Consider the following 14536-nt stretch of genomic DNA (forward strand, 5'->3'; position numbering starts at 1 on the left):
CTGGATCTGGCTGATTTTTTTTGTCAATCCGTCATGATTAATCACCCTTGGAAATTGATTAATACTGAGTCACAATATTAATCAAGTCAGCACCTTGGTTACATGGCATTTGGCAGACGCCCTTACATTTTTATGTCACTATACTGTACATCTCAGCAGTTGAGGGTTAAGGGTGTCGCTCAGGGGCCCAACAGTGGTCGAAAAAGGGCTCAACTTGGTGGTGCTGGGTTTTGAACCTGGGATCTTCCGATCAGTGGTCCAACACACTAACCACTGCCCTTGCTGTCATGATAATATCAAGTGGTCACTGGTTATTCTCATCTTCAATAGTATTTATCATGAAAAGTGAAGTATATTCAGGAATCACTCATTTTTAGTTAATATCCTATTGTACATACACAATTATCTACAGCATGGTGAATGATGTGCCCTGTGGCTTTATCACTCAGGGAGATAGCAAGAGTCATGATCACTTCAGAGTGGACTTCTCTTTCGATCCGTACGCACCTAACCTTGCATGAGAGCAGCTCTTCTTTCCATCTTTCCAAAACTGTTTACTTTGAGAACAAACAAGGTCGCCGTGACCCTACCGTATCAGCAAGTCACTGCATCAGCGATCGAAGCTGTCATTATCTTCTGATTGTCAAATGTCCAGCGATAAATAAATATTTTAACAGACATTAAGGGCATTAAAGTAAAACTCCACGCCGAACAACTAAGTTATCTTTTTTTCTTTTTTTTTTTTTTTTTTTTGTTATAAATTTCTTTCACTGAGGTCAGTTTTCATCGCCCACAATTCTGTTTGCCTGCTCTCAGTGGCGCGGTGGCACTACCCCCAGCTCTGGCTTTGCGAGAGCAATGGTTTAGTCCTTTTCAGTCTTTCCAGCTCTCTCTCAAACCTTCAGTTGTCCCTGCATTATCATCATGCTTCTCATCTCATATAGAAAATTGCTAATTTTTTTTTTTTTGGCTGCATTGCATTCTGGGAGTTTGTGCTCTGCTTCTTTGCTCTCATTAATATAAAGTTGAACATTACCGCAGAATGAGAACAGTCAGAGTACAGCACCGACCAATCAACTCTCGCCAGAAGTCCTTCAGAGATATTTCAGTATAAACACGTTTAATGTTTTTTTTTTTTTTCACGGTGGATTTTTTCCTTTAAGTGGAGTCACTTGGTGAATCTAAGTGGTCAAATAAAAAAAAGCTAATATTACTGAGCGCACTGTTTGTGCTGGTCTCGGCGCTCGCATGTTGACTCTTCCAGCGCTTGTTCGCTGGCATGTTTCCATTTCCTCACTCTGACCTTCACATGAAGACAACCTTTATCTAACTCCTCAAAGTCTCTCCACAATTTGTCAGCATGTTTCTGTCAACTCGTCCTCTTTTTTTTTTCTGTTGTTTTTTTTTCCTTTGTTGACTTTTGCCACTTTTTAAAAAGGAACGAGTATGTTTGCACAGCGGCCTTTTAACATCACAGCAGGCTTAGCGCAGGCTGCCGGATCGGGTCGCGCCTTGTTAAGCCTCGTGCCAAGGGCTTGTCATATTTACCAAATAGCTTTACCTCGGGATGCATGTTCTGGACTTGTTTTGGAAGATTCATTAAGCGTTAGTGCCAACTTTCAGCAACTCTTAGCAAATTCCTGAAGCGGAGCCGGGCTCAGCGGAGAGATTCGTTCAAACACTTTTCCAATCGTAATGGTAATTTAGACAAACACTAAGAGGCAAAGCTTTTATATGGATTTTGGCATAGCAAGGATGAAACAAACGAGATGATTCTATGAACCATTGCACTCTTTTTATTTCTTTACATATTTGTTGCATTATGCTAGGCAATTGGACTTGGCCACGTTTTAGTTTCAAACAATAATTACCCAGGTTTTTACTGCGGAAATTTATCACAGGAACCAAAACATTTATCCTGTAAATAAAAAAGAAAAAAAAACCTGTAGCCGACATGAACCAGACCATGTTATTTTTTAAAAATTTTTTTAAACTTTATTTATTTATCTCTCCGTCAGCCGTTATACGTAGCAACTTCTCACTTATTTGCCATTTTTATGACACATAAAAAGGTTATACTGTATATTTTTTTCTAAACACATAAAAAGAATCAAATGATTGTTAGGTAAATACAGTACAGTAAAATAAATATAGGAAAGTAAATATGGTTTATGTCCCTAGAACACCTAGCCATCAGGATTGTAGGATGGGGTGTGCGTTCTGGCTTTGTTCATCAACCTAAACTACATCCTTCCAGTATTATTTGACCTCAACTAGGGGATTCCTTTTTATTTAATCCAGCTCATGTAGTTATTATTTTGTTAATCTGTACCTTCCAGTGTTACTTCCTCGCAAATATACGAGGATAAGTCGAAAATGATCCGCATTGGCTTCATTCTTATCAGCGCATTCCATTTAAGACTACTGTCTCTCCGGTCACTGTTGTGCACGGCCTACTAGTGATTTGCGGTGTGCAGTGATCCGTTCTTTTTTGTGGTCAGAGGTAGTACCCAGTGCTGAAACAACTCACGGTGTTTGGATACCTGCAAACAGAATTAGGAGTGATGCTCTAGGGAGAGTAAAAGTTTCTTAAAGAGAATTATTACTGGTGACGAGACACGGATTCATCACTACGAGCCTGAGAGTAACCGGCTGATTATGGAGCAGAAACTCATAAATAAACCTCAATCACTGACCGAGAAAAAGGTCAAAAGTCGGCTGTAAAATTCATCAATGCTCATCAAAGTTTTTTGGGATTTTCAAGGGCCAAAAGAAGTGGAACGTTATCGTGTAGCATGGAATAGACGTTTATTGAAGAGCTGAAGACTAATCTTTGGATAAAATGTAGAGGACTGATATCTAAGAGCGTCATGATCCCGCGTGACGATGCACACTTCTGCCCTCGACACTCTGCAAAAAACATCGTTTTAAGGTGTTTAAGGATCCTCCCTACAGCCCTGATCTTAACCTGATAACCTTCAGTATGAGCGCCATTAGTATGGTACGAATGGCTTTTTTGGAACATGTTAAAAAAAAACATGCCAGCCCCACGTCATGGGAAATAATAATTCTACACGATCTTACTGAGTTCACCCAGGTCTTTTTGCGAACATACTGGAAACATTGCGTGTGACAGAGTGAAGCAAGCATAAGGGTTATTGGACAACTTACCATCAATCCTGAAATGCCTCAGAATCAATAATCTATGTTAAAAGCACCCAAGTGGCAGAGTTTCACCAATTACATTAAAGACCAAAAGAATGAGGGCAGAAGTTAATGGAGCAGCAATAAAGGAAGTAAATAAATGACTGAATATAAACAGACAGAGGTCTCCTTCCTGGTTTATAACAAGGATAAACATGATATCTAATATTTGTTTAAACTTAGTCTATCTAAGTAGTTTTTCCTGGAATGTTCGTAACGTTCCTCTGAACTAAAGCCCTACAGAATGCGTCAAGCGTCGTTTGGAGTTTTCTCACTTGTATATGTGGTTACGCAATCGGGAGACGGGTTTGAAAAAAGTTCCGCACCAGCCTACGCCAAAAAAGTAATCAGATGTACTGTAAATATTTTGTGCATTACAGTTTGATGAAGGTGCTGGCTTTGCTAAGCGTTTTTAAATCACGACTCCCACCGAGAGCGCTTTCTTTATTCTGCTACAGCTTGCGAACATCTCTCTCTCTCTCTCTCTCTCTCTCTCTCTGACTCAGAGAGTTTGTCATGTCTTTAGATGGCTGCAGTTTAATGAGTTGAAGAATAAGATAAAATATCTTTACCTATTTGAAAACTGAACTGGTCATTTTAGACACAGGATCTTTTGGAAACTCTAAAGATTCATCGCTTTACTTGCTCTCTGGTCCAGTTCCAAAGGTTTTATTTCTAATGATTTTGCAGCTTAAAATGAAAAAACAAAAAATGCTATCTCAGTTTTTCTTGTTTGTTGGATATACACTTCTCGGGCAAAAAAAAGTTGCCGTTTCTATCTCATCTCAAAAAAGATAATTTATTAAAAAAGCAATTTATCACAGGTACAGTATGTATAGTCAGTAATTTATACTGTAGAGTGTTTTGCCTGAAGTGTACTGAACATGACGTGTGGAATCATGCCAAAACTGTCCGATCGAAAACCTGCTTCATCAGTGCATTGTTTAAGTACAGCGGTACCTCAGGTGTACCAATTGAATCCGTTCCGGAGACGGGTGAAAAATCTTATTGCGTATTTTTCCATAGGAAATAATGTAAATGCAGATAATTCGCGCCAACCGCCTAAAAATATTACCAATATTACCAATTTCCAACACTACAATCATATTTTTGCGTTTAAAAACAATCAAAACATTTAGAAAAGACCTGTTAATGAGATATACATATATAAACTGTATATATAAACTGTTATAAGGAACTTTATCGTTCCTTTTGGCGTCGGCTGCTTTAAAAACCAAACTGAAAGCGGCTCCCTTTTCTTCTCGCTGCCGTCCTTGATAACATTTTTGGAACCCATGGTGCTGTGTTTTTACTGAATCTTAAACAAAGTGGAAAACAAACCCACATAGAACCAAAACAAGTTTTGAATGGCTCCTGGATGTCCGCGCGACTTAGCCAGCGTTCTCTTTAGCTCATTTCGCTCACTTGTTTGCCGAACACGCTTTGTATGTCGGGGCAAATTGCAGGCAAAATTCCATCTTAATTCTGAGACCGAAAAATATAAGTTTCCTTCTAAGTTTTCCTATAAGTGCCATTTTTATTAATAGTCTGAACGGTGACTGATGGTTAAATATTTAAAATTAAATTGTTGGTCTTCTAAAGAAACCGAGAAGGTTTTCGACTCGCATCATCCACTTGTTCAGTTCAAGTCTCTCCATTATGAGTTGTTTAAAATAAATAGTACTGCAGGTACTGCAGGTAAATGACAAGTAATCCCACTTCAAGGGGATAAAATTAGCCTGACTGATCCATAGACATGGCGTTTCCATTATTTCTAAAAAGTGAGTGGATTTAAACAGATTTATGGATGACTTTCAGCCATGTGATTAACAATTGAGACAAAAATATAAAAAGCAGGCTTTAAGGTCTTGCTCTTGATCCTAACAGAAACTCTTTTGGGATTTGACATCATGACATTGTGTTCACTAAAACAAACAAACAAAAAAATAATAATAATAAACCTAAATGACTTGCATGTCAAGCTTTATTATTAACATGTAAAATAACATATTTTGGATAAAAAAAAAAAAAACGGGTTTGTTTTAGCTTAACTCTTTCATCATGGTTTATTTTCGCTTTGGTTTCCGGTTTTTGACCTCCTGGTGTTAGGGCTGTCAGTGGGATACAACCCTGCCCATCTCTTCCACCTATTCTTTCCGGCTCTTTAAAACAAATCAGCTTCCTGAGTTTCATCTTTCACACTAATAACTGCACCAACACCATTATTTAGCTCGCTAACTCGACTACTCTCTGCTGTAATTCTCTATGGCTGCATTGCATTCTGGGACTTTGAGTTCGGACTTTGTACCAGCGTCTCCACTGCTTCATTTTTTTTGCACTGGATTTTTCTTGCATATGTCTCAAACATGTCACTATTAATACATTTGATGCATTTTGTGGTGGATTTTTCCCTGCTGAACCTAATGATGGAATGTTACTACTACCAAGCTTTGAGTCCTTTGTGATGAATCGAACCGCTTTACATGTGTGTGTGTGTGTGTGTGTGTGTGTGTGTGTGTGTCTCTTCAGAGACTTGTGCAGTGAATAATGGAGGATGTGACAGCACGTGTCACGATGCTCTAACAGGAGTGCGCTGCAGCTGTCCGGTCGGATTTACTCTCCAGCCTGACCGCAAGACCTGCAAAGGTAATATATACACACACACTGACACAAACACACACACACACACACACACACATGCACGCAACACAGTCACATATCATTATTTTTTTAATGAGGAACAAAAGGAAACAAATCGCTTGCAGCCCTGGCAGAACAAAACAGGAGCTTCGCTTCACGGCCGAGGGAGGGGAAAGGGACTTATTTCGGTCGAGACCATGACAATCCCTTTTGGAGATGGACGCCTCATTTAGAGAGATGATTCACTCTTAACCAGAGCCATCTTTGCAGAGTCAAAGCCAATCAGAAAAGGCAGATGATATATCGATCTCTTTCTTGCGAGAAGGCTTATTCCAGATGAACCACAAACTCTCAGGCGCCTGCTGGTATTAAAATGTCTGTCCTGTTCCGAAATGTTCCAGAACCCTGGCACGGGTGGTCATGTGGTAGATACAAATCTAAGAATATGTGTACGAGGGGGCGTTCAGGTCAAAGCAGGACTTTTGATTGTACAGAATAACGGATGACAGTAAAAACTCCCTTTATTTCTCTATATAATCCTATGCTACACTAACGCACTTATCCCAGTGTTTAACTAACGCGTGGACACCATCAAGATCGAAGGTTTTCTCATGATCGGACTGCCTGTTTTCACATTGGAAACGGTGGCTTTCCAGGAACTCCTTTAATGACTTTCCCAAACATGTGGAAATGGACTTGCTTGGAGCGAGGTCAGGACTGTACGGGGGAAGTGACAATAACTCCCAGTTGAGTTCCTGTAAAGTATGTACAGTTCCCACAGGCAGATGCGTTTCTTACGCAACTTGCTGACAAATTATCTGTCGATTTCCCATAGAATTATTGGGTGTTGCTGGATGTTCACAGGATTGACCAAGAATGACGAGGCTCCGAGTCATCTCGGCCCGGAATCGTAACTTATGGACGTACAGCCTTCGTTAAAAAGGTTGCAGCGTTCGAATGTTTTACTGCATCTGAGAGGCCTATTAACTTGCTTGAAGTCTTACCATTATTCACCAGAAATTTCAGCACAAGTCTTGGTTGCTAAGCAACCGGGAGACATGGACAATGTAGAAATATAGCTAGGTAGCACATAGCCATTATGTCTTGTATTTATAAAGACAATGTAAAAATCCGTATACAGTATCATTCAAAAATTCGGACACAACTTCTAATTTATTGTTTATGTTTTTTCCAAATTTTTCATACTGGAGAATTGAATTAAGATTAAATGAAAATTGCAGTTTGATCAGTCTGATCTGTCTTGAACTGGAGTTTAGAGCAAAAGATTGGAAGGGGTTTTGTGTGACATGATCTTTAAACAAACAACAGCACGACTTAGACACCAGTTCAGTGTCTATTAGATATTTCTAATAGTTTTTAATACTTCAAAAGAATTTTAATACTCCTTAAGACAAATCAGACAATAAACTTTGGTGCTACTGAATTGAATCGAAAAACCTAAAAAAAAAAAAAACCTGATTGAAACAAATGACTAGTCTGCCTGTACCTCACAGCTCTAATGAAAGAGCTTTTAAACCTTCTCTGTTCCAGATATCGACGAGTGCCGCATGAGTAACGGCAGCTGTGATCAGATTTGCCGGAACACTGTGGGAAGCTTCGAGTGTAGCTGCAGGAAGGGCTACAAGCTGCTCACTAACGAAAGGACCTGTCAAGGTACAGTAGGAACTTACTAAGTTGTGGGATTCTGGTAGTTTTACATTTACTTCTCATGTACATGTACAGTAGCAGGAACCCTAACATAGTGTTGTTGTAATATAGTTTACCCCGACATCCCTTTGTTGGACGACGTTTTTTTTTAAAGTTAAAATGACTTTGTTGAAATAACACTAAATGAACGACCCAAACAGAATGTTGCAAATACCACCTCAAAACAACAAAATCGGAAATCAGGGCAGACCCAACAGCTTCCCACACACAGGGTGTGTATCTCATGTCACATATATCAGTGTTGTAATGTTACCTGTCTGTTTCATTTCTTTCAGAAATATCACCATAGTGTGCATCTTTGCTCGCAAATAATTACTGTCACATGGTGTAGTGCTTGTTGTTGTGTTCATACATATACAAGCTTTAGTAGCACGCCCCCTAGTGGTCCAGTGGTAAACACTCAGTGCTTCCATATCAGATATGCCATGTGTGTTAAATATTGTGTATTAATGTGTGTATTATTATGGAATGAAGATTTTTCTGAAGTTGTCTTTGCAACACTATGTTAGGGGCATTCATTACAAACATTATCCCATTTTCACACATCAACGTATCTGGTGTGTCAACTTTGTTCTGACATCATTTCCAGTACATCAAGTTATTCTAAATTTAAAAAACAACCTAAAAACAAAGTTGTCAGTTATGTTACCACATTACCATCACCACAACATTTGGACAGCCAAAGAGTCCTGCTGAGAAGGTTAAATTTTCTGTGTACCAAGAGGAAGGTTACAACCTTCCTCTGTAACAAGGAGCTGCAACTTTAGCAACTATTTTTAATCTTCCTTATTCTACTATTTTTAATCTTCCTAATTTTTCACCTTACTGTTATAGTAAGGTGAAAAATATTAATGACTGGCTTGTATGATTCCTTGCCAATGTATGGTGTGTACAGTATGTACTGTAGGTTAATAGATCTACACTAAACGGACAAAAGTATTTGTCCAAACCTGCAGTGACTTTGTATCCAAATACATATACTTCAATATGGAGTTGTTCCTTTTGTAGCTATAACAGCTTACACACATTTGTTTTATAAAGCATTTATGAGGTTAGGCGCTGATGTTGGACAAGATGGCCTGGCTCACAATCTCTGTTCCAGTTCATCCCAAAGGTGCTCGATGGTGTTGAGGTCAAGGTTCTATGTTCGGGTCAGTCAATTCTTCCACACCAAACTCATCAAAATTTGTCTTTAACTAGTTAGTTTTAAAAGATATACTGTAGATATAGGAGTGAAGTAGGAATTTTGAAGCCGTTCGAATATACAGTACCAGCCAGAGACAAACTACAGGCAACTAGTGTGACACAGGGTTAGGGTCCTCATTTTTTTGCGACCATACAAAGAAACCACCTTGGAACCTAACACATCAGTAAATTAAACCAGAGGTCATGCCTTAGCCAGCACACTCCATTACCCCGTTCCTTCATACAAAATGAGGTACTTCAGAAGTGAGAATCTTTCCCTGGCTCAGTGCCATGAGAGTGATGGAATAAATGCTCAGTAGGAGAGCAGGAACTTAGCCACTGAGCAAACAGAGGATCACGCTGGGCCATGCTGAGCCTAGCTGAGCTGCAGGTGTTGGGAATTAGAGCGAGCAATCTTCTCCACCTCCCCCAGCACACACACATCTGGAGGCCTCAGGAGAGCAAAAAGCAAATAGAAATCCTTCAGATTGAGAAGAGAGGATGGAAATTAAAGGAGGAGGGAAAACGATGGGCAAAAAAAAGGGAGAACTGAAAACGAGGACATGTCTTTCGTTTTGTGCTTTCGTGTGGTCGTCAGTAAGCATATTGAGACAATCAAGAACTCTGCTAATTTCAAGCTTGAAGTTCCAAGCTGTATTGGTTCTGCTTTCTTTCACCATTGTTTCTTTTGTTGTTCAATTACATCGTTTTGCCTTCCCTTGAATGCTACCCATATTTTGTGGCGTGCCTTTTTGTTGAGTTTGATTCCGTTTAAGACATCAGCTTAGGACTTGTGTGTTAGAGTTGATGCCTTCCTACCGAGAGTGTAGCTCAGCTAAAACCAAGCTGCCAATCACGCCAACCACAAGCGTCTTTAAAACCGAGCCATCTAAATGCTGCGTGGAATATTCTTGTCAAACTGCAGAGAAAAGAAGCCACAAACACTTCCTGTTTTCCCTTCATGTCTTTTTGGACAAGACCTTGGTTGACATTGTGGCAGATTTAAGAAAATCCACTTCACCAAAAGTTGCAGTCTCAGATTGAAAGTTGGCTAACTTTATTTACAGTCATTTGTGACTGTGCGTTTATGATCTCCAGAAGTAGTGACTACAAAACCCCGACATCCTTTTCCCCATATCAGACCTATCATTTAGAACCAGCATCTGTGCTCCACCCAGGCTTTTGCTCCATGACCTGTGGTTGTTTTCTTTCCCCACTCCCCACTAGGTCACGGGTGAGAGTGTGGGAACATTGTCAGCACTTTAACCAAGCTGCTGGATATTACCTTATTACACTTATCTGAGAGTTGCTGTTTCTCTTCAAATGAAACAAGGGTAAGATTTCGATGGGGCAAAAAAGGTTCCACATGGGTTCTTTACATCCGTAAAGATTCTAGGTTTCAAAAAGTTTTCGCTTGAGTCATTTTTAAATGCTTATACACAGAACCTTAAAGCCATGTAAGTTACTTTTGGTTGGTGTTCTCCATTGTATTCCTTTTATAACTTTAGTATGTCTTTTACACAGAAAGACGCTTATGGTGTACCTTTAAAACTTCAGGGTAAAAACCTTCAGTTACAGTCTAGTAATGTACATCACATCTTACACTATAACCACATTTAAGCACAGATAAAAGATGTATATTAAAAGGTAAAAAAAGCTGCTAGCATTCCACGCCAGCAACTAGAAAAAGTACAGGTTTGTTCTCGCTTTCGGGGAGTTGTTTCCTAGAACTCTAAAAAAAAAAAAAAAAATGCTTCTATGCAAAACCCTTGTTGTTCCAAAGTAACCCCCCACGTAAAACATACCCCTGGCCGATTTTGAGAATGTAATAAATAAGTAAGTGACAAACCCAAAGAAACACGTTCACATGGGAGCTTTGTTTCGAAGACCATATGTCAAGCATCATCAACTAACCAGTGTGGCGTCCATGGTATGGCTTGGCATTGTGTATGTTTTTGGCAAAGGGTCTTAGGAGTAGTGGGTATGCAAAGTTTTGTTATTATAGGGAAGTGGTAGCTGTGGGCTGCCATAGGAAAACTCTTATCTTTATCCTGTTCTCCAAACAATGCTTCTTAAGTGTACCCTGAGGTGAGAGGTCAAACAAATCGCTTAGGTCAGAAGTTTCCCTCTATTTGTATCAGCTAATTTAATAAAAGCTCCCTTTAAGATTCTTTACTTCCTTTGTCTTTGGAGAAACCCATAAAGAACTAGTTGCAGGTTTGGATTGACTTCACTTGTCACTTTGTATGGAAACATTACTGCAACTCAATATAGATATGTATTGGGATATCGACCTAGATAGTCATGGTCTGTCCCAGGATAGCCCGTTCCCCCATTTACAGGGCAAGACACTTATCTTAATACGCTGCTTGAAGTTGTAATAAGAGTTACACTAATTGTACTAAGTGTATCACTAAATGACCTTCACAGTCTACAACAGAACCACCCAAGTTTACCCTGTTCCAAAATATCCATATATCATCGCCCACCACCTCCATCCAGGGGTTAAAGTGGTCCAGAACGGTCCGGAACGGCATTCTGGCATTGGTGATGAATAAATAAATAACCGGCTTGACAGTTCATACCAAAGAATCTCAAGCCCTACGATCTCTGATCTTTGGTTCATACTTATGTTAAGCAAACTGTTAAAAAATGCATCATGTTGCAATCTAATTGCAGCTTGGCATTCCTTCATGCTCATACCATCGAGATCAACAAATCAGAATGTAATACTTGCCGTTACATTACTGTCAAAAGTTTTAGAAATCTGTGAGGCTATTTTGAGGTGAGACACACTCTCTGTCAAAAGTTTGAACACACCATCTTATTCCAAATAAGATTTTAATCTCTTTATACACTGTCAACCAATGATGAAGGCATACAGAATATACAATAATCTCCCTTGAACAGTTGATATTAAGGTGTGCCTGCTACTGTAAAGCCTTCATAACGGCTCTAATCTGAGGTGCTGTTTGTTAATTGGTGATTTCTGAGGCCGGTAACTCTTAAATGAACATCTTCTCTGCAGCAGATGTAAGTTGTGGTATTGCTTTCCTGGAAAGTTCTTTATGACAGCCAGTTCCATCATTTCATCATGAGTCTTGCAAATGCACTTGACAAGACTGTTCTTGCAAGAATCGTTCCAGAACAGCTGACTGTTGTTGTTGTTGTTGTTCTTACTTACCTAATGCCATATTTCATAGATTTAAAAAATAATCACTACTGTTCTAGAATGTAGAAATACAAATGTGTGTCCAAACCTTTGAGTGGTACTGTATATTCCCCCTCTGTATAACCACTACACTGGGTTTTATGGTTCCCCCACCTGCCAAATCCCCTTTGACTCCATCATCATAATACCAGCTGAGGGAATACGTCTTGGAAGAGCAGTGAGAGCTCATGTCTTTGACTACAGCTTTAGAATATCAAGGCCAAGGTGCACTAAAGTTGCTCTGGTTCCACATCATGTCGGACGACTTGGGTTCTGCACAGCTAATGATAAATCTTAGCAAAGATTTGGCTTGACCTGTGGGGGAAATCTATTAGAGATATTTCTCCTTCTTGATGCGAAGATCCCTTAAGGGATCATTTTAAGTGCATTCCATAAGCCAGAGGTAATCTTATAATTAACAACCATATACTCATATAGTAAGAGTTTTACTAACGTGGCTAACTACCTTGCTTGAATGTTTAACCCATAATAAGCCAGGATTTATACCGGGAAGAGAGGAGAAAGGTGTTCCAGTCAAGTACTTTTAGAAAGGTCATTCTTTCATTTAGATAAGCTACCTGAACTCTGTGTTACACACTTGACCTTTGCTAATCCTTTAAGAGCAAGGTGAATGCCTCAGCCTAAACAGAGACGGCTTTTGAGCTTTGAATGCTCGCTAAATGCTCTGGGTGGAACATGTAAACAGAATTTTTGCTTTATCTGGTGTTGACCATCCCCCTGGTTTCCTGGCTGTCATCAACCCTCAGCTTCAATCAATCAGGATGGGGCTTGTCCTTCGCCACCTTGCTGAAGATCTGGACACATTCCTTAGCCATTGCTAAACCTCCCCCACACTGTCCTTAGCAGGCTATTCAGACTTGCCCCTTATCTGATTGTGCCCTCATATTCTTAACAGAGTCTGATTGAGCCCATATCTCTGCCCCGTAAACAGACTAGTTGTTAGCTTTTTTTTTTTTTTTGGCTATTGTTTTACATCAGCAGTTATTAGGATTAGGGGCTAGCACAGTTAGCATGCTGGGTGCTAAGGCACGATGATGAAATTCTTTCTCAGGGGAATCTTTCTTACTCACCCTTCATGTCTCTTGCTCTTGTTGATGATGGATTCCCTGGACCCACTCAGTTTGGTGCCAAATCTCCTATCTATCTTCTCAAACATCCCTGTGCTAGCTAGCACGTACACAGGTCTACTGCCACCTATCCCGCATGTACCCACATTTTTTCCACTCTCCCTTTCCCAAAACAAGAAGCCCTTTATAATGATGCAATTTTTTTTAACTTCTTTTGGGTTATGCGATTGCTACACAGACATGACCCACACAATTAACAAATTCACTGGAAAGGAATGGAATGCGGTTTGGAAGCATTGAAATCAAGTGAGCATTTGGCCTGCTGGGTTACAGGATTTTGGAGGAGTATTTGAGGATGATTGATGTACCTTGAGGGTCAGAAAGCGAGCAGCTGGATCCACTGGGTGTGGAAAACTGTCAGTGGTACCCTTCTGTCCTTCTGAACCCATGCCGGTCTCTGCGGGGGAAACAAAGACCAGGCTCACTTAATGAATCTGCCAACAGCTCGTAAAACATTTCTGATGAAGCTTGAGAGATCTGGGCTGGGAAAAATGGAAAAAGGGTGTTATATAACACAGCCGGTTTGGTCTAGACGACACAGCGGTAGAAGTGAACTGGATAATGTTGTTTAATTGTCTAAAATCAACTCAAGTTTTGTAAGCACCGCTACCCGAATTGTACGGTGTCGGTTGTTGAAAGCTAAATGCATGCTTGGGTTTGTTGGCTTACACTACGCAATAGTTCGCATATTTGAGCTTTCAATACATCAGAAATCATGGCCTTGGTAATAAGTTGCAATTTGTAAAAATCTGAATCATGCTGCAGGGAACTGAAGTGTTTACACACATGTTTGAGGGTCATAGATTTTCTTTCCCAAATTATAATTTGTATAAGCAAGTCCATCTGTTTGTCGAATGACTAGTCTTTAAGTACTATTTAATAATAATTGCTCCAAAGCAACTAATACAGTATTTTACCTGGGTCTTTCACATGAGATGAGACTTATTTCTTTCTTTCAGCTTCCACGTTTATTAACAGCCTTATCCCAGAATGATAGAACCTATGTATTGTACTGTATCTATTATATATGATTTTTTTGGCCCAAAAATGACATTTTTGCCCAAAAATGCCATCTATTTACACACACCTCCAAAATAAATTAAGGGTAGTGAACAATAGTAATGTCAATGCTATAAGTAGTGTATCATCTAACCAATTATCAGTACAGTCATAGTGTAATGCTTAAACTCACTGACATCTACTGTAGCAGTCATGACCAAAAACGGGGGGGAAATGATTATACAGTAATTATAACCACTTTAGCTCAATAGACTTTTTGCTAAAAAGTTGTAGATTATTGTAGATGGTTAATCTGGAAAGAATTTACAGATGATTGATATATGACAGTTTTTTTTTTTTTATAGCAACAGCGGTAGCAAATTCTAAAAAAATCAGAAATTAAGTTTTAAATGTTGATTCC

At 39.5% G+C, this 14536-nt stretch overlaps 1 protein-coding gene across 3 annotated transcripts in view; it reads left to right on the forward strand.

Moving 5' to 3' along the window:
• The window catches only part of scube3 (signal peptide, CUB domain, EGF-like 3), a 90503-nt gene that overhangs the window by 57892 nt on the left and 18075 nt on the right, over positions 1–14536 (forward strand). For all 3 annotated transcript variants that reach the window (XM_053483155.1, XM_053483156.1, XM_053483157.1), the window contains 2 exons: positions 5734–5850; positions 7396–7518. In XM_053483155.1, the coding sequence (XP_053339130.1) occupies positions 5734–5850; positions 7396–7518 (240 nt within the window). The remainder of the gene's footprint in view (positions 1–5733; positions 5851–7395; positions 7519–14536) is intronic.

Source organism: Clarias gariepinus, chromosome 22 (genome assembly GCF_024256425.1).
Source record: "Clarias gariepinus isolate MV-2021 ecotype Netherlands chromosome 22, CGAR_prim_01v2, whole genome shotgun sequence".
Classification (NCBI taxonomy): domain Eukaryota; kingdom Metazoa; phylum Chordata; class Actinopteri; order Siluriformes; family Clariidae; genus Clarias; species Clarias gariepinus.